This window comes from Rattus norvegicus, chromosome 1, assembly GCF_021556685.1.
Source record: "Rattus norvegicus strain SHRSP/BbbUtx chromosome 1, alternate assembly SHRSP_T2T, whole genome shotgun sequence".
Taxonomy (NCBI): Eukaryota; Metazoa; Chordata; class Mammalia; order Rodentia; family Muridae; genus Rattus; species Rattus norvegicus.
Genome location: NC_141534.1, coordinates 179,594,229 through 179,614,839, shown reverse-complemented (window position 1 = coordinate 179,614,839; position 20,611 = coordinate 179,594,229). Strand labels below are relative to the sequence as shown.

General features: G+C 45.8%; 1 protein-coding gene across 2 annotated transcripts in view; it reads right to left on the bottom strand.

Moving 5' to 3' along the window:
* The window catches only part of Parva (parvin, alpha), a 161,949-nt gene that overhangs the window by 29,816 nt on the left and 111,522 nt on the right, over nucleotides 1–20,611 (bottom strand). For both annotated transcript variants that reach the window (NM_020656.3, XM_087584913.1), the window contains 4 exon segments: nucleotides 744–884; nucleotides 13,439–13,541; nucleotides 17,296–17,366; nucleotides 18,106–18,195. In NM_020656.3, the coding sequence (NP_065707.3) occupies nucleotides 744–884; nucleotides 13,439–13,541; nucleotides 17,296–17,366; nucleotides 18,106–18,195 (405 nt within the window).

Below are 20,611 nucleotides of genomic sequence, written 5' to 3'. Positions count from 1 at the left end.
TATCAGGAAAAACACCAATGCATATACAAATTGCTATACAAGTGTATACCAGTGCTATACAAGTGGAGAAGAATTCAAGCCGAGTAGAAGCAGTCAAGCAAATAAATCCATGTAAAGGCGAAAGGAGAGAACTGAATCTATAAAGTTGTATCCTGACCTCCAGATCTGTACCAGGGCATGAACATGCCCCCTTCCCTGCTATGTGTCAGTCAGTCCGTCTGTCTGTCAGTCTGTCTGTCTCTGCCTCTGCCTCTGCCTCTGCCTCTCTCTATCTCTCTAGTAAAGAAAACATCAAAACAAACTCTTTTCTAGTGCGTGGGACCTCTGAAGTATCTTTGCTCCTTCTGAGGATCAGGGTAGATGTGACAGGGTGTGGGCGGACGGAAGCCTCACTCTTGGCCTCCCAGCTCTGTGAACCTGTGACCCTCAGCTTCCCCAAGTTCCTGCATTTGGAGACAGCATTGCTCTCAGCAGGCTGTGTAGGTCTCAGAAGTGGCTCCAGGAATACATCATTTCCTCACCAAGCTGACCTATAGCCACAGAAAACCTTCCAGACAAAGGGACACCGACCTGGACGTTCTATTATTTCCGTCCCTCCAAGGGTTTGCAGGATAGGCTATCTTTCCTGTCAACGGTGTTTCTCAAAGAGGAACGCATTTGCACCCCAGGTTACAGTTTAGGAATGGTGGGGACACAGTAGGCAGGGGCCGGTGTCATCTCATAGTCCTCCTCTCCCAACTCACAGTCTACGTTCCACTTGATGCTCCTGGGAGGAAGCTTCAGGGTCTCGTTGATCTTCTCCAGTACAGTCTGTAGCTTTTGCTTCTGGGCGATCTCCGACTGGGTAACCTCTGCCACGTTGAGCTTCTCACTCTCCAGTTTCTCTGGAGTGGGAAGGGAAAGAGCGGCCGTTATCTTGGGTTATAGAAAAACTGTCTCATGCCTATTCCTTCATAAGTTCACACAGGACAATACGCAATCACCAAATCTCTACAGTTGAGCCTAGGATTGTTCCGGGATCCCACCCCACATTATCAAATCTGGGGATGTTCGAGTGTCCGTCAAAACCAGCAGGGTGTTTGCAATCCTATGCAATCCTCTTGTATGCTTTAATCATCTCTGTATTAGCCAAATGCCTCATACAATATAAAGGCCACTATATACTGTCATTTTATATTGCTTATAGAATCATGATAAGAATGGAAATTTCCAGCATAGATGTAATTTTTGTTCAAAAATTTTAGTTTATAGCCCATTCTAATTCCACTTTTGCTGCTGTGATAAAACAGCCCAACAAAAAGCAATTCAGTAGAGAAAATGTATGTTGACTCCTAGTTCTAGGCTACATCCCATCACTGTGGGGAAGCCTGGGATAGAAGGTCATATGGCGTCACAGAGAGATGAATGTACACATGCTCACTTCTGCTTGCTTCTGCTCAGCTCCGTTTCTCAACTCAAAAAGTTCAGCCCCCCCACCTAGGGATTGGTGATGCCCACACTGGACTTTCCCATACCAATTAGTTTCATTAAGACAATTCTCCACAGGCATGCTCTCCTCGTGCCCACCCCGTGTAGGGTATAGACAGTCTCTCATGGAGATGCTTCCCAAGTGACTTGAGGTTGTGTCAGTTGAATCTGCAGATGTGAAACCTTTGGATACCTGAGGACCTTCCAGAAGAGGGATGCTGCTCCTTGTCTAATTCAGCACGAGTCCTGTGGAAGCCTTTTGACTGTGCTGTAGGACCACAGAAGTGGGGGATTTAACCAACCACCTTTGAATGCTCCTCCTCCATTCTGGTTCCCACTTCTTCTTTTCTAAGGACACTACTGTGTTCCAAATGACCAGCCTTCTGTCAGAGCCAGCTATACCCTTATAGACATTCTGTCTGCTCTTGTATGGATGTCAGCCAATCACATGAGTCTGATATGAGCATCTCTCTCCTTTTCCTCCCAACTCCCACCCTCACCACCCACAGTGTTACATTTTATCAGTTCCAAGCCAGCACACCTTAAAAATTTTTTTTCGCATCCCAAAAATCAGAATGTGTCTTAAAAGAAATGACATCCTACAAGTACTACCATCCAGGTGGAAGACAGAAGAACCCCTCATGGGACCATAACTTCCATGCTCTGATAAGCCCGCAGGAGCACCTGCAGAAAATCCGAGCTACAGATTTGAAGCAAGAAGAAAGCACCTGGTAATGGTGAGTGTGGACTTCTCTCTCTCTCTGTTGTGTGCTTTAATACCAATGCATCTCGTGTGTCCTGACACAGGAGACAGCTTGATCACTTTACTAATCTAGATTCGTATTTTGATCTATCACAAATGGCAAAACAAGGGTAGCCTCTGTGATAGCAATTACAGAGCCTGTTTCTAGATTCATCTAAATCCATGCTTCCCTGCTCATTCAGGACTGAGAGCCCATGGCTCAGAACGTGTTTAAAATAGCCTCTCTCTGCATTTTCAAGGGCTGCCATATAAATATTTCAGCTTCCCATCAGTGCTCCGACAAGTGCTTATTTATTTTTGATAATTACAGCTTACACAAGTTATATGCCCTTTGGTGTGAGACTGTACACTGGAGAGTCCGTGCAGCTTCTGAAGATCCATGAATTATTGTCAGCAGCAGGGCAGGATGACTGCAGGCTACTTGTAAGTGCAGCATCCTCAGATGTATCTCTCTGCCCTCTCAGTTGATTCAAGCCATCCCTCACTTCCTAAGCACAGAGCAAACCATATATATATAAAATGTGTGTGTATGAGTGTGTGTGTGTGTGTGTGTGTGAGAGAGAGAGAGAGAGAGAGAGAGAGACAGAGACAGATACAGACAGAGAGACAGAGACAGAGAAGTACAGAGAGAGGAAGGGAGAGAGGGAGAGATGGGGAAGAGGGGGAGGGGAGATGGAGGGGAAAGAGAGAGAGGGAGAGAGGGAGGGAGGGGGAAAGAGAGGGAGGGAGGAAGAGAGAGGCAGGGAGGGGAGAGAGAAAAGAGAGAGAGGGAGAGAGGGAGAGAGGAGTTAGTTGGTGTGGAGCTCAGAGAATAACTTGTAGAAGTCTGCTCTCCCCTTCAACCACCTTGATCCGAGGATCACACGCAGGTCATCAGACTTGGTTGGCACAAGCACTTCTACTAAAAGTCCACCTTTTCCAATTTTAAGCTGCATTCTTATTTTGGATCCTCCCTCTCCTTTTAAAGAAAGGGAAAATCTGTTGCTTTCCCCCATCCCCCATTGTTTCTTGATGTCACTGGAACTGTCCTTAGAAGCAAGCTATTTTTTCATACATTGAAACTGCATGCCCTGGGAAGGACTGCACACAACTTTATCGTTGATGATAAAGTTCCAAGCCTGAGCTCGACCTGGAGGAAGAAGCTCTGGGCTAGATTACTGTCTCAGCAGAGGGCTGGCTAGGGAGGGAGGGTGAGAGCCACGTGCTTGCTAGCCTGGTCTATGGATTTTCATGTTCACAGTCTTCCGCTGGCTACCACTAAGGGGAACACTTTCCACCTCTGAGTCTCTTTTCCTTTCTCTTTCTTTTTCCCTGTGTAGCTCTGGTTGTCCTAGAACTCACTGTGTAGATCGGGCTGGCCTCGAGAACACACACCTTGGACAAACTCTGCTTCCTAAGTGCTGGGTTTAAAGGCAGGTGTCATGACACCTGGCTTTGTCCTTGTTAAAATAATAGGTGAACGACAGGAAATATATACCTGGGGGCTGGCAAGGTAGCTCAGTGGGTAAGGCATTTTGGCATCTGACAATGCAAGCCTGATTACCTGAGTTCGATCCCTGGAACCCAGGTAAAGGTAGAAGGAGAGGACAGACTCTTAGACGTTGTCCTCTGACCTCTGACCTCCACATACATACAGCAGCAGAAATGTGTGTGTTCACACACACACACACACACACAATTTGTATGCATATATATGCATACAAATTTTTTAAAAAATCTAAATAAAATTTAAGAATGAGATTATAGAATTTACACATATGCATATTTCTACTATCCATTTCCACACAGATTTATAGCCCCCCATTATACTTTGTGAAACAGGGCCTCTTCCTTAGAGCTCACTGATTTTCCTAGATGCCACTGAGCCCCAGAGAATCCTCCTCTCTCCACTCTCTAGGCCTGATGATGTACAGATGCCAATATAGCCAGCTTTTAATATGAGTGTTGGGACTTGAACTCAAGTTCTTAGGCTGTGCAGCCAGGCACTTAACCAACTGAGCCACCTCCCCATTGAATTAGTTCTACAGTTACACAGTAATTTCCCTCCACGGTGCCAAGGAATTAAAGAAACTTTCCCCCCTAGACTCCTAATTTTCCTCTTCTGTTCTTAGGGTAGCATTAGCTGGGTTTTTACAAATCTATGGCTGAGGCATTAGTTTCCTGGGAAGCCATTTCTCACACAATTCCATGCTTCTGCAAATTGCCCATAATTGGTTAATTTTTAGGAAGTGCTAATCTGATCTTCAAATAGATGAGATGTGGTTTAGAATGTCCTCAGGTGTACTGCATGGGGACTATCTCCTTGCTTTTAGTTAGAATACAAAGATGTTCCTGCAGAGATCGGCTTTATAAAACAGTGGGATGGCATGCAACAAATTCAGGAGGAGGGAAGACGGGCATTGTGCAGTCGATTCCCAGATGTGATGGTCCCTATGCTACTCAGTGGTTCTCCAGGGGCTGCATATCAGGCTACGATTAACAACAAAATTAGAGTTAGGAAGTAACACCAAAATAATTTTATGGTAGGGGGTCACCACAACAAGAGAAACTATTAAAGGGTCGCAGTGTTAGGAAGGTTGAGAACCACTGCTTTAACTCATAGAGTTGCAACATACATTATACCTCAAAGAATGCTAGAACCCCCTTCCAATATTACCAAGTCCCCAGCTATTGAACTATTCAAAACCACTTTTGCTTCTAAACATATGGGACACATCCACTAAAACAAAAAAAGGATAAAGTCAATTCCTATGGACAATGTTTGTAACACACCTGGGTTCACCCACACTAGGGTTCACCCACACTAGGGTTCACTCACACTAGGGGTTGCTAGCACGAGAGGTTGTCCACACTAGGGTTGCCCACACTAGAGTTCATCCTCACTAGGATTCACCTGTACTAGGAGTCTCTTGCACTAGGTGTCATCTGCACTAGGGTTTGTCTCTACTAGGGCTCACCCTCACTGAGCTAGGGTCCCCTGCACTGAGCTAGGGTCCCCGGCACTGAGCTAGGGTCATCTGAACCATGTTAGTTGACTTTCTATTTGTATTGCTTTTCCCACTCTTCCTTCCCACTACTCTCCTTTCTCCTTTGAAAAACATTTTTTTAATTCTTTTTTTTTTTGGAGCTGGGGACTGAACCCAGGGCCTTGCGCTTGCTAGGCAAGCACTCTACCACTAAGCTAAATCCCCAACCCCTTGAAAAACATTTTATTACATATATGCATTTAATTATGTGTTTGGATATGTATATGCATGTATGTGTGCATCATGGTCAAATAAAACACAGTGAAAAGACCACAGCCATCCTGAGTTAAGAGATCAGATAAGGGGCTGGGGATTAACTCAGTGGTAGAGCGCTTACCTAGGAAGCGCAAGGCCCTGGGTTCAGTCCCCAGCTCCGAAAAAAAGAACCAAAAAAAAAAAAAAAAAAAGAGATCAGATAAAGAAGAACAGGGGATATTGTCGGATGACCTGAGGAGCCTCACCAGGTCTCAGACTTCCCTGGAATTGTGTGTCTCCTTCTCTCATGCTGTCCACTGGCTGGCTCTCTCTCTCTCTCTCTCTCTCTCTCTCTCTCTCTCTCTCTCTCTCTCTCTGTCTCTGTCTCTGTCTCAAAATATAATGAAGTGACTATGGACTTCAATATACAATGGCGATGCTGGGAAATGTGTCTCAGTGTTGCCTTGTAGATGCTGTGGGAACTGAGGATGTGGCCTCCTTTAGCCACTTCAGAAGAGAGGAATCCCAAGAACGTGTGACTATTGGGCATGGCTAGGGAGTGTTGTGTAGCAGCAGCGTTCTTTCAGGTTAAAATCTTCCATTTTGGAGAGAAGCCTATCAAGAGGATGTCTTAAGGGATGGTGAGACATCCCACCCTGCAGGGCTGTTCTTTAAGGTCAAAAATGAAACTTGAAATAACTTCAGGAAGTTACTGGAACTGATCAGATTCATTAGGCCCCTCCCTCCACAGACCACTCTCAGATAAGCTGCTGCCTAGAAGGCTTGCTGACAGTGTAAGCAGCCTCTAAGAAGGAAAGACCAATTGACCTACCCAGACACTCTCCAACCTGTTGAGCTGCCGACAGCCTGTGTAGTAGTGTGCTCCAGGCTCCCAGCTTTCATGAGCTGTCACCCATGCTGGGGTGGGCTTTGGTGATGCTGCTGTCTTTGAGTCACTTCTGGTCCTGTGAGTAACCCCAAGAAAACTCAATGCTTCACTAAGTGGACTTTGGTGGGATCTGAACTTCGGTCTCTTGTTGGTTCCCTATCTGCGGTGGGTAAACACTTGTTCATGTCTCCTCAGGAATAGTGTCACAAAACAGGAAGGCATTTCTTCCTCTGCCTGGGCTTAGGACACTCTTGCTCTGAGTGGGGTGTTGAAAGATTGATGCTATTCCCATAAACAGATGGGGTGGGTTTCATAACGAGGCAGGCCAGTGGACCACTACATACTGCCTCCCCTGTAGAGTCCCAAGCAGCACAGAGATGGCCTGTGTCCCCAAACGCTGCCACAGTGCAGATGTCATACCCTCTGTTTCCTTTGAGATGTCTTCCTCAGAGTTCCCCGTGCCCTGCTACTCACCTGATGCTTCCTGTTCCCACTTCCAGCCCAAGGTGCTTTCTTCTCCCACAACAGATTAGAGAATCGGCTGAAACCTCTTTATTTTGTGCCATGAAGAAAGGAACCTCAGGATAAATGTTCTTGCCTCCATGTCGGAAAGGGTAATTTTAGGTCAAACTGTCATCCATTGCTCTAAGAGCCCAGGTTACAATCAGAGCAGTGGTTTTGTTTTGTATACCTTTTATTTATTAATTATTTTGGGAGTCAGGGTCTAATACAATTCTCAACTTGTGGGGGTCACATATCAGATATTGTGTATTTCAGATATTTACATTATGATTTGTAACTAGCAAAATTGCAGTTAAGTACCAATGAAAATAGTTTTATGGTTGGGGGGGTCATCACCACATGAAGAATGGGTTGCAGTATTAGGGATATTGAGATCAGCTAGTCTACTATGTAATCCAGACTGGCTTCAAACTCATATGTAAGTGAAGATTACCTTAAAATCCTGATTGTCCTGTCTCCTCTACCTCCCAAATGCTGGAGTTTACAGGTGACTCCATGCTCTGTGTTAGGATGGAATCCAGACACTTTACAACTGAGGCACACCCCCAACCCATCAGTAATATTCTCTCTCTCTCTCTCTCTCTCTCTCTCTCTCTCTCTCTCTCTCTCTGTGTGTGTGTGTGTATGTGTATGTGTGTATGTGTGTTTTGAGACAGAACCTTTTGTGTGTGTGTGTGTGTGTGTGTGTGTGTGTGTGTGTGTGTGTGTGTGTAGCCCTGACTGACTATACTAGAACTTTTTATGTTGACCTGGCTGGCCTTGAACCTTCAGGATCTGCCCACCTCTGCCTCCAGAGTACTGGGATTAAAAGTTTGCATCACCATACCTAGCTTCTTTGATAGAATCTGATTAGTATTTTCCTTTTGTATTACTTAATTGGTTATTTATATTTTGTTTCTGTTTTTGTTGGTTTTGGGTTTCCTCCTCCTCCTCCTCTCCCTCCTCCTCTTCTTCCTCTTCCTCCTCCTCCTTCTCCTCCTAGGTATTAATTGAACCCAGGGTCTTGGACATGATAGGCAAGTACTCTGTCACCGAGTTATACCCCAAGGCTTGGTGTGTCTGTAATTTCTAAGACATCTACAAACTTTCTTTTTTAGCAGATCTTTGTCCTGTGCTTTAAGGAAAACCTATAAAAAAATCTGTTGCCAGCACAAAAGAGAAAGGCCTGGAAAACAGACATAGCAGTGGGCACCTGGGAAGGCAGTGAGGTCAGAAGTGTGGAGACCTTTCCCCAAATGCTTGGGCTCTCAGAAGGGCTGTTTTCCTGCAAGCGAGATAGATACTAGTGAATAGGTCTGATGCTGCCACCCAAGGGGCTCTTGAGCAGAGCACATGCAGAGGGTCATTCCCATCCCAAGTCACCTGTCTTTCCCAGGTTGTTGGCATTACCACCAAGCTCACATGACCCTTTGTCCCATGATGTCATCCACATGGCTGAGCCTGCTCTCCAGGCTGAACCAAGTTAGTATAAAAGCACTCAAGCCCCATATGTTGGGGGCCCAATTTCTAATGATGCCTGGTTTAATCTTCATACTATCTGTTGAAAATTTGATTATTCATGCTACAGGGAACAAGTTAAAATGCCCAGTGATAGGCCCAGAACTAGATGTATAAATGCCATTCTGAAAAAAAAATTCTAGGCTCTTTGGAGAAGTGGTTATCAGAGTACAGAAAATATCATATGAGCCTAGACTACCTCATGATGCCATATTGCAAGGACATAGCAATAAAACAACATCAGGCTTCAGCTGCATCTCAAAAGATCCCAGGAGTCAATGGAAGAGTGTACCCAGCAACCAACACACAAAGATCTTTTGCCCATATTGACATAATGAAATAGCTGAATAAACTGATAATCGGAAGTAACATTACAGCTCTTCCTTGTGAGAGAATTCCAGCGAACGGATGTAGAAGAAGGAAGGAAAAGGAGGTTCACCGTCAGCACACACTGCACTGATTTAGCAGAGTTAAGAGAGGAAGATGTCTCCATGGTCCCAAGGAATTTCTCCCTGAATAAATTAATCCCAAAGAGGAAAAGTGGTAATGTTATAGTGAAGAAAGTTGACAGAGATTGCCCTAAGTCATTTGAGTGCATGCCCCCTGTGAGAAATCACAGTGACAAGTGTTCCCCAGCAGGCGCTGGGAAGGGTGGATCATTTGGGGGAGTGGCTCCCCAAACTGTGTAGCAGCATTAATGTAATCATTATCCTACAACATTGCCTACCAGCATTCTTCAAATGCACAACCTCATGAAAGACAAGGAGTGACATAGAAAGCACTGTGGACTCAAGAGCGAAGGGCACTTGCTAGCTAAACTAGTCTGTGAGCTAGGATGCTGACATTGAACATCATGTTAGAAAGCAGTGCATTTTGGGGGACTGGAGAGATGTCTCAGCAGTTAAGAGCACTTGTTGCTATCTCAGAGGACTTGGGTTCAGTTCCCAGAATCCACATGGTAGCTCACGACCATTCTAACTTCAGTTCAAAGGATCCAGTGCTCTCTCTCGGCATCCCCAGGCTCCAGGTGTGCATCTGGCATGCATTAAAACACACAGGCAAAAAATACATACATAAAATGAAATATAAATAAAGCTAAAAAAAATAACGTAAAACAAGAGGAGGCCTGTAATTTGGTTAAAGAGCTCTTTAACATTATCCTTTCAATTTGGGTACTGGAGAGATGGTTGGGTCAACTGTGAACATATGTGAGTTTAGGTGAATAATATGTGGAAATTGTATAAACTTTGTGGCTCAAAGCCTAAAATTAGTTCTTAGTCACAAAGTTTAGAAAGAAAGTGACAAGTGTCCTTTGGGTTCATTCAAGTGTTGAGCAGATTAGTGAGATGTAGAAAGATAGGGAATATCTCCAGCAGGTACTGAGGCAAGAAATGGTGCACAGGGCCAAAAGACGGAAGGGAAGAAGCTAAGAGTAAACGAGAAGTTCTAAGTTAGTGCTTCTTAGCCTTCCTAATGCCGTGACCCTTTCAAACAGTGCCTCATGTGGTAGTGACCCCCAAACCATTAAATTATTTTCATTGCTTCTTCATGACTTATTTTGCTACTGTTCTAAATCATACTGTAAATATCTGATATGCCGATAGTCTTAGGAGTCGCCTGTGAAAAGGTTTTTGACCTCAAAAGAGTCAGGACCCACAGGTTGAGAATCACCGTTCTAAGCCAAGGTGGCTGTAGCATAATGTTGAGGGCAAACCCTACCCAGCTGACTAAGTCAAGCTCTTTCACGAGGCTTGCATGTGTGTTGAGAGATGGGATGGTGGGAATGCAGTTGCCAGGACTTGTGGAGACAAAGGCAAATGAGTTATCTAGATGATTGACTTTCATCTGAGCAGCTAGCTGTGCACAGCGAACCCACCATTGGGGTGGAAATGGAATGACTTTGGTGGGGAGAAACAAGGGAAGCAGCCTGTTTGGGACAGGCTCGTGGCAAGGCAGCTGAGGAACATTCAGGGGAGACAGTTTTTGAAGACAGTTAAACATGAGCTTGGCAGTTTTGAGGAGAATGCTGTTCTGGAGTGACGTGAGAGCCATTGTGGTACCATCAATGGTTGAAATCGCAGGAAACGCCCAGGAAGTCAGAAGAAAGAACAGCCCAGATGGATGACGAATCTCTGGTTAATCTTTGTCTCTCTGTTACCCGACTGTGCATTATCCAACTGCCCAGCTGTCTCACGCTCCTGCCACAATGTCTTCCCTGCTATGATGGGCTGTGTCCCATCCAACTGCGAGCAAGAACAATCTCTTCTTCCTTTAAGCTACTTTTTACCAGGTATTTGGTTGCAGCAATCAGAAAACTAACTAATACACTGAGAAACTCCAAACATGTCTGGGAAGGAGCAGAGCCTTGGGAGAAGACAGCAACAGGTGTCAGCATCGGGGAAAGTTGATAGAAAGATGGGGACAGGAAGGAGGGAGGGAGTGGCTAGCACTGGTGGCAGATGCAGGGAGCTCCAAATGCTCTTTTGAAAAAACTAGGCTGGGGAAGAAAGAACAAAAGACTAGAGGAGAGCGCAAGGTCACAGGGGTCATTCACACCTGTCTCTAATCTATCCGAGGTGTTTCTATGACATTCATCATGCTGCACACTGGTTCTTTCCACCCGGGCATCTTGCTTATAGGTTGGGAATGTGTGTGCCCAACCTCACACCTTCAAAGGGCTGAACTGAAGTTCACTCAAGGAGCATGACTTCTGTTACGATTCACCTTTGGGACATGAAGGTGGACATCTCAAGTCATCTGACCTATTCATACACGAAGCCTGATCTGGAGCTACACGGATGTGATGTCAGGCTCTTTCGAAACCCTTCCCTGGAGGCAAGATGACTCTGTGGCCACGTTCCACCCTTGCGCCAAGAGCCTAGCATAGGCCATTTCGAGGCAGCTTCTGAGTCTGACTAGAAACCGTGCTGGAGGGGCCAACAGCTGCAGCCACCAGGGATATGCTCAGTGGAACTCATATCTTCTTCATGATTACATGTGCCAAAACCTCCCTATTTTGCATTCAGCTAGCATTTACAACCTTTAAATATTAATACTCATTAATATTGATGTTTGAGTACCAAATCAGTTTAGCTTCCAAGAAATTACTAGATTTTACATTAGCCATTCATTCATTTACCTAATATACATTGATTAAGTGCTAGGTGATGTGCAAGGCAGCCCGACAGAGCTGGAGAAAACTGGAAAAAAAATAAGACATACTTCATGACTTCATGTTGGTAAGCCACATATGCTTACCTCCACAGCTACAACCAACATGTAAGATAAGGCATGCATGTAGAAACACACATACATATATGTGCATATATACAGATACATGCTTACACAAGCTAAATATCCCTTACCCCAAATTTTTGGGACAAAAAATTTTCAGATTTCAGATGTCTATTTTTTTCTTTAGACTTCAGGATGCTGTCATGTATATAAGACATCTTAGGGACAAGATTTAAGTCTTAAATATAAAATTCTTTAATGGCTCATGTACATTTACAGTCGCAATACAAAACCTAAAGATACTTTTAATTATTGTAGATCGTATTGTTAGGTAGCCTGCTCATCAACTCATTATACAGCTGAGGCTGGGCTCAAAGGTACAAGAGTCCTGCTACCTGAGCCTCCAAGGTGCTACCATGCTAAGCTGAAGGTAGTTTAATATACTAGTTCTAGCACAGCATTATTAATCGTGACTCGTCATGTATGTCAAGTGTGAACTTTCAGATTCTGCAGTATTTTAGAATACATAAAATTGAACATTCATATCTTCCCCTTAGACAGATATAGGGGTGGGGAATGAGCAAAGGAGAATCCATAGCCTTGTCTTCTACATGTGGCCATAATGCATAGGGTATAAAAGGGAGACCCTGAGGCCAGATGGATGAACAATAATGGTGTCTTGATGGATGGTGGAGGAAAACGGGCCTTAGAGACAGACACAAGAGTGAAGTATCGGGCTGAACACATGGCTATGAAATAATTCACTGTGGTGGACATACAGATTGTAGAACCAACAGCAAGGATAGCCACTTACTTCACCTGACTTGCCCTGTCTTGTGAGCATGTGTGTAGAGGTGTCTGGGGAGAAGCTACAGAGAGTTGTGGGGCTGTGGAGAAAAATCTGAGGTCCTAAGTGTTGCACTAAGTGGTCTGGATGGTGATCAGCAAGAAGGCCACTGGGAGTTTTAGATGAGGGTGGACAGGACCTGTGATTTAACCAGGTGACGCAGCTAGCAGGCAACAGACCAGAAGAGGTGGGATGAGATGAGTAGATGCAAGCTCAGAAGCTTTTCAACTGTTCCGACAAGTGCAGAGAGGTGACTGAAAATAGCAAAGCAGCCAGATTCAGGAGAGGTTTTTGAGCAAGAAGGACATCTTGACAACACTGTACCTGGGGTTACTTCTCTAGAAGGGTTTACTCAAACCCAAGTGCACCCATGCAGAGGTAGCTAAAAAGCAGCTAGACACAGGAATTAGAATCTTGGGCTGGTGTGGGCCTGAGACAAAGAAGGTGAGAAAGAAAGCCTATTTCATTCATTTCCTACCAAGATCATCCCAGAACTCTCCCTTCCTTCCCATTGGTCCTAGATCTCTACATGGACAGATGGGGGGTGTGGGATCACACAGCAAAAGCGTGTGTGTGTGTGTGTGTGTGTGTGTGTGTGTGTGTCTGTGTGTGTGCACCTGCACATGTGCAAACACACATGCACATACATACTTCAGCCACAAAAGTTTAAAAATAAAGGGGCCATTCAAGCATGTGTGAGAGGCCATGAGAGCAGTTTCTGGAGGGTGAGGTATGGTTTATATCCCTCCAGTGGGGGCTTCTCATCAACCTAGCTGCTGACCCTGGATAGCCCAACCTCACACCTACAAAGAGCAGACCTATGTGGTTCCAAAACACCACCCCCACCATTCCATCACATGAAGTAGTACCTCCAGAAGGTAGCTAAAGCCCTCATGTTTCCATCCCTCTCTTCCCACCTCTCTCAGGTGGGTCACTGTGACCTAGGACTGCCTCTCAGCTAAGAGCCAGCCATCATTCTCAAGTCTCCCCTCTCCTACCGAAGAGCTTCTGCAGGACTTGGCCATCATAGAGATCTTCAGCGAGGTCCTTCACGATGATTCTTTCTCCCACCAATACGTCATTGATCCAGTCGATGAGCACCTACAGAGACAGCGCGGGAGTCAGAGAGGAGCTGCTGCATATCTGTTTGGAAACTAGCTTTCTTACGCTAGATAATTAAAATCGGCAGAGCGGGCATGGGACCAGTGTGCAAATTGTAGGTGTGAGCCCCAGTGCCCCTGTGCATTTCCGGCTAGTTTGCTGTTGACCTGACTCAAGCTAGAGTCATCTGAGAGAGGGAACCTCAATTGAGAAAATGCCTCGAGATGATCTGACTGTAAGAAGTCTTTAGGTTATTTCTCAATTAGTGATTGAACTAGAAAGGGTCAGGTTCATTATGGGGGGTGACACCTTCGGTCTGGTAGTCCTGGGTTCTATAAGAAAGCAAGCTGAGAAAGCCAGTGAGCTGTGTTTCTCTATCAGTTCTTGCCTCCAGGTTCCTGCCTTGTTTGAGTTCCTGTTCTGTCTTCCCTCAGTGATGGACCACTAACTCTAAGCTAAAACAAACCCTTCCCTCCCCAGGTTGTTCATGATCATGGTATTTCATGGAAACAATAGGAACTCTACGACAAAAGGGGGTTAGCCTTTCTAGTGTGGGCAGAACTGGTGACTCTGATGACCTTTCCTGTCCCTGCCAGGCCCTTCCCCAAAGGGATAGGCTTTGTACCAAGCAAGAGTATAGACTAGAGTTATGCAAATGGGTCAAAACCCAAGCCTCATCTACTGACTTGTGTGTGTACCACTGTCATCCTCAACTGTGTGCACATGTGTCTTCATCCCTCTGATGTCCATGACGTATGTGTGCCTGCCCCTCTACCAACTGTAGTTGACTTACAGCCCTGTGCACGTGCACAGTCCTGTCATCTCTGAACTTGTGCATACTCATCTCTGTCATCGGTGAGTCTGAGGCAAGCTAGTTACTTCTGTTGAGCTCCTGGTTTCTGATCTCTTAACACTGTAGACCAAAGCACTCCTGAGTTAGGTGGTTGAAAAGAATTGCCTGTGACAATGGCCTACTTGGCAAGGTAGTTCCTGTCAGCTGCTCACATTGTACCCACAGTCAGGAAGCAGAGCTAGACGGTTGCTAGTGTTCAGCTTGCTTTCTTCTCTTTCTTATTATTTTTTTGCGGGGGGGGGGAACCTCAGCTCACAGAATAGTGCTGCCCACACCTAGAGTGGGTCTTCCTAAATTAGCCTAACTTAGATAATTGTTTGCAGTCATGGCCAGAGATTTGCTTGCATAGTGATTCTAAATCCAATCAAGTTGTCCATTGCAAGGTCCTACCCAGACAGACAGCACAGAAAAGTAAGCAGTAATGATTAGATGCTCCCCCAAAGCCTCGCTTCTGAGGAGTCTCTGAATAGAAGATGAGAGGGTCTGCCGTGAAGACTGGGATTTCAACGTGGCCAATGTCTCCTCAATCTGGAAAGTCAAAGCTCTCCTTGGAGTGAGACTATGGCCTGCTGGGCAATGTTGTGCTTTGATTGTGCCCAGCAATGTGCACCTCCAGTCTTCTGCAAGCCAGGTCCTCGGTCTAGGAGATTACTGTTGGAGCCCATACAGTAGAGCTTGTTTTGATTGTTTCCTCTTGGAGGTCTCTTGGGCTATTACAGTGCTGCCCACCCTAGCACGGGAGTATACTATACCAGGACCAACTGTGGTGGTCTGAATCACAGTGGCTCTCATAGGCTCATGTATTTGAATACCTGGTCTCCAGTTGATGGAATAATTTGGGAAGGATTAGGGAATGTGGCCTTATTGGAGGAAGTATGTCACTAGGCGCGCGCGCTCTCTCTCTCTCTCTCCCTCCCTCCCTCCCTCTTTCCCTCCCTCCCTCCCTCTCTCTTTGTAATGCTTATGAATCAGATCTAAGTCTTTAGCTACTGCTTTAGCCCCATGCCCACTGCCATGCTCCCCGCCATGATGGTCATACACTCTAACCCTCGGGAACTGTGAGCCCCAAATTAAAAGCTTTCTTATGTAAGTTGCCTTAGTCATGCTGTTTTGTCACAACAATAAAAAAGTAACCATTGCCAATGCAGAGTTAACCCTCTCCAGTATCTGCCTCTCAGGCCAAGGGCCCCAGATGGTACAAGGGCAGACAGAACTATACCTGCAGCTGTCCCACCTCTTCCTGCATGGCAAAGTGAGGGCTCAGGGTTCTCCTTGGCCATGGCAGGCAGCAATGGGTACAGCCCAGAAGGTATCAAGAAGGGGCCAGCTGCCCATTTTTTATAGCCCAACATGTCTGTGGGGCTCTTACTGAGACCAAGTACAACAATAAAAGACAGCTTTTAATTTGGGGTTCATGGTTCCCAAGGGTTAGTACATGACTGTCATGGCCGGGAGGATGGCAGCAGGTAGGCATGGCACTGTAACAGTAGCTAAGAGCCTGTGTCTGATTCTACTTTCGAATAGCCTTGCAGTTGTGCATGTGTGCGTACACGCACATTGCATATCCATGGGAATGCACTTGCATGTGGGCATATGTGTTCATGTGTAGAGGCCAGAGGTCGGATTTAGTCATCTCCATCCATTATTCTCCACCTTATTTTTCTTGAGACAGGGTCTCTTTACTGAAGTCACTATTTGTTGAGACTAGATTTACCATCACCCTCTTCCCTCAGTGAAAGGCTTTTTTAGTACACATCAGCACACCTAGTTTCCAGTCTGGGTTCTAGTGCATAGCAAGCACTTTACACACCAAGACCTCTTCCAGAGCCACATTTGGCTGCTTTTATGAAAGGTTCTTTCTTTTTGTCACTTCCTTCTTTTTCTTCCCTCCCAGCCAATGCATATGAAACGCCCACTATCCATAGCATGCTGTGCTAGACATTGGGGATATAATGATTCCAAAGAAAGGGAATTCTCTAACCCCAAGAAGTTCACTGGCTAGAAGGTTAGAAGAGAGAGGAGTAGGGAGGAGCAAGCGCTGGGCTCAAGAGCAGGAGCATGTAGAGATGAAACTAATACGCTGAAGCTAAGGGGCCATTGCTGTACATAGAGGCTGTGTCATAGCAATGGCCATTAGAGGGGACTTCTTAGGAAGTAGTGTGCAGGAAGCCAGAGGCAATCCAAATGGAAGGAGCGGCTTAAACAGAGCCTGGGGACAGGGAGTGCTACAGCTAGGAGCCAGCTGTCCCTTTGTTAAAACAAAGATTATCTGAGGCTGAGGAGAGAGCCAGAGGAAAGACTCAGCTGCCTTTATAGACAGGGTTTGAGCAGGAAGACATGATAAGTGGATTTGTGGACTAGTTATTCAAGACCTGTTTTTAAGTGAGGCTTGGGACAAAGAAGAGGGGACAAGAAGGAAAAACTAAACTGCAGAGGAATTACTATACAACACATAGTCTTCCCCCTTCACCACTCCTTCCTTATTCCAGGCTGGCCTCAAACTCTCTATATCACTCAGGGTGACCTTGGATTTCTGATGCTTCTGCCTCCACTTCCCAAGTGCTGGGATTACAGTCATGCACTACTATGCCAGGTTATGCTCTGGTGGGGATGGGAGCGGTGTGCACACTAGGAGAGGACTCTACTAACAGAGCCACATTCCCAGCCTCCAATTCCATCTTTTTAAAACAGACAACAAACAAATCACGTGGTTTCCTGAGACTCAGTTTCCTCATCTGGAGAATGGGGCTGTTTTTAATTTTGACTTTACAAGTTCCTTTGAGGAACCATGACACGACACTGCCCTCCTTGCAGTGGCCTTTGTTTGGTGCCTCCACGACTCCTGCCAAGGCCAGAAGGCTGTGGGAAAGCCTCCCGAAACCTCTCCTTACTGATTCTTACCTTCATCAGCTCTTGAAGCTTGGGGTCATTGCGTGAGTTTGGATCGACCATTGTCCGCACCTCATTCTCCTCTGTAAAAGGAAACAGGGTCTCTGTGTTGAATGCTGCCTACTGCACAAGGAAGCTTCTCTCACAGAGGTTGAGAGCAGCCTCGGCCTAACTGGCGATAGTGCTGGGGATAAGTAACTATGCGTGTTCAACCCCAAGGGAACGCTGAGGAAGAGGAGACAACACTGACATAAGAGCCAGAGAGGCTGGGGAGGAGCGCTCTGACATGGTGTCTTCTGGACATATCATGGCTGCCTCACTTACAAACTCATAGCAGCTGTGGCTACGGAACCAGATGTGCACAAGATTAAGCCATCCATCCAGTCTGGATGGAGGAGGGGCTCTGGAGGCCCCACCCCTTGCTATGGAGTCTTAGGCAATTGGTGGTCTCTGAGGGAGGGAGAATGGTTCTTTGGTGGTGCCTCCCTTGTCAACTGCCTGTGTTCCAGTGCATAGCTCCACAGCTGTGTATATGTGGGCGGCATCAGTCAGATTTAGTGGGTCGTTAAAAAGAAGAGGAGGGAGAAGAGACAATGTTGAGAAGGAGGACATGTTGGTGAGGGGGTTGGAGTTAGAAAATAAAAGTAGATAAAATCATATTTCATTATAAACATGTATGGAACTCTCAAAGAATAAATTCTTAGAATAAAAAAAAATCCTAAAACTAAAAAGAGAGCAAGAAAAAGAAAAGGAGTTTTGGGGCAGGGGCACCTAAGGTGTGTGCACTAAGCTATTCTAGAGACGAGAAGGACAGTTAGTTACCCAGCATGGTGTCTTCGGGGTCCAGCTCGAAGGAGATGGGGCTAAGAGGCAGGTTGATGGCGTTCATTCCTTCCTCCTGGAACTCGGATACTGAAAGGTAAGGAAGAGCCTGGTCACGTGTCGGGGAAGGATAGATGGGGTGCAAGAGGACTCTTCAACATCCGTGATTAATACTGACGTTGAGGGGATGCTGCTTCTCCTTCCTCAGTCAGCTCACAGTCACTCCCTAGCCTGCCATCGATCCCCGCTGCTTTCCTAAGACAGCCTAATTGTGCCTTTAATCTCAACTTTCTGCCTGAGGTCCTTCTCGCTTTCCTGAGAAAAGGGAATAAATGCAGAGATCCATCTTCTCCTAGAGAAGATTCTGGAAGAAACAGGAGTAGGGTGAGCACAGTGGCTCCCTGAGGTCTCTGTCTTTGTTATCTGCCCGACTTTCCTCTGGGGCTCATAGTGCTTCCTCACTGTGGATGGAAGGAAGGAAGTCATTGACTTCAGCCTGTTATCTCCTAAGCCTTGTCCATGTGCAGTTCAGCCATCTTCTGCCTTCCCTGAGGCTTTCTTTGGATGATCCTCCCTCCCTATCCCCAGCTGCTGTGTGGGGACCTCCAGGGCTCTGGGCTCTGCTTTGGGCTCCTCAGCTCTCATGAACTGTGGGACTAAGTCCTGACACTTCCACTTTTCAGTCCTGTATCCTCAGCTGAAAATGAACTTCCAGTGTGTGTGTGTGTGTGTGTGTGTGTGTGTGTGTGTGTGTGTGTGTGTGTGTGTGTATTTGTTTGTGTGTTATGGAGGTCAGCCTTGGCTGTTGGTAATTCACCATTATCTATTGAGCCATCTTGCCAACCTGACTACTGATTTCTTTTCACTTTTCAAATACTGAAAATCTACAGTACAATTTAGCAAAAGAAGTGTTAGAATGGGATAGTGACCTACAGCCCCACTCCTTCAAACGCACAACCCCATTTGGACTTCCTATCCACAAGCCCGGTAGTGCAGGAAGCACTTAATGCTGACCTCTGGTTCCTCATCCTGAAAGCTGGACCTCACATCCTCTCACAAGGGTCATTTTCTCCAAGGGTATTGGTCCCTGGGAGGTTTGAAGGCGCTAATCTAGCAGCAGCAATCAACCTTAATGAAAGCAACGGCCCATCTTTCCATCTTATTTATTTATTTTTTATTGACTCAGTCCTCCCTCTTGCAGCCTAGACTCTGGAGAACTCTTAAGCACAGGGGGCTACTTACCCACTTGTAACTAGATAGGGAATGAGTCAGTGGCACCAAGATAGAGAAGCAGGTGTCACCTTAAAGAGAAACTAACATTAGGAAGTCCCTGGCCCAGTTGACTCTTGTATGGTGTGTGTGTGTGTGTGTGTGTGTGTGTGTGTGTGTGTTGGTGTGCATGCCCTGCATACACGGCACAGAAGAGGCTATTGGGTGTCTTTCTCTGTAGCTCTCTGCCTTATCCCTTTAAGATAGGGTTTCTCATTGAGCCTGAGGTTTCCATCTCCACTGCAGGGGTTACAGACAGGACAGGTATGCTCAACTTTTATGTGGGCACTGGGGATTCAAACTCAGATTCTTACACTTATGGAGTAAGTGCTCTTACCCACTGGGGCATCTCCTCATTCATGAGCAGCAGAATTTAACATTCCTCAGACCTTACCCAGCTCCTGTGTCCAAATTCATTCAACTGCCCTTCTGTATAATTCTCCAAAAAACAAAGCAGGAAAATATAGGTGACCTCAAACATGCGCTCCGGGGCAGGCAATTGAAATGTTTAACTATGGCTGTGAGGCTGGGCTTCCTGAAGGCTGGGGCTCCTGGCTTCTTCTGACTTTTCTGCTTGTCTCACTGTAGGTCTGTAGTGTTCTACACAGTCATTTAAATTTCAATAAACGAAGCACTCACTTCATAGCTGCACCAAACACATTTTAAGTCTAGAGTGACTATGGTCCTCACAGCACCATGATGCAACATTTTCCACACAAGAAATCCAATTGCCTGATGTGCTCTAAGGAGATCCTGTTGGCCTACACACTGAGAATGTCCCCGTGAAAGGTCCAGCCAGGCCCGATGGATGGACCTCTGTTTACTCTATCAGTCTCCTGAGACCTCAATTTAGACATCCCGAGACAGAATTTGAGATTCAATACCCTCATGTCCACCACAACCATGCAAAAACAAACCCTCTCTTCCTATCCTCCTTCACCTCAGTAGGAGGTACCACTGTTCACACCAAGTGTGTCCGACCTGCTGGTCAAGAGTGCTCATGGGCTATAAGTGACCCAAGGTAGTTATGGATATGGTCCAAAATAGAATTAGAAACATACTTAAAATTATGTGATATGGGTGTATCTGTATGTATATGCATGTATGTACATGTGTGCATATATGTATAAGAGTGTATTGTATGTTTGTGTTGTTTGTCTTGGTAACTTGGTTGCATGGTGCTTGAGCATGAACTTAGAAGAGGAAAGCTTTGTATAAAAATTCTCTGTGAAATAAA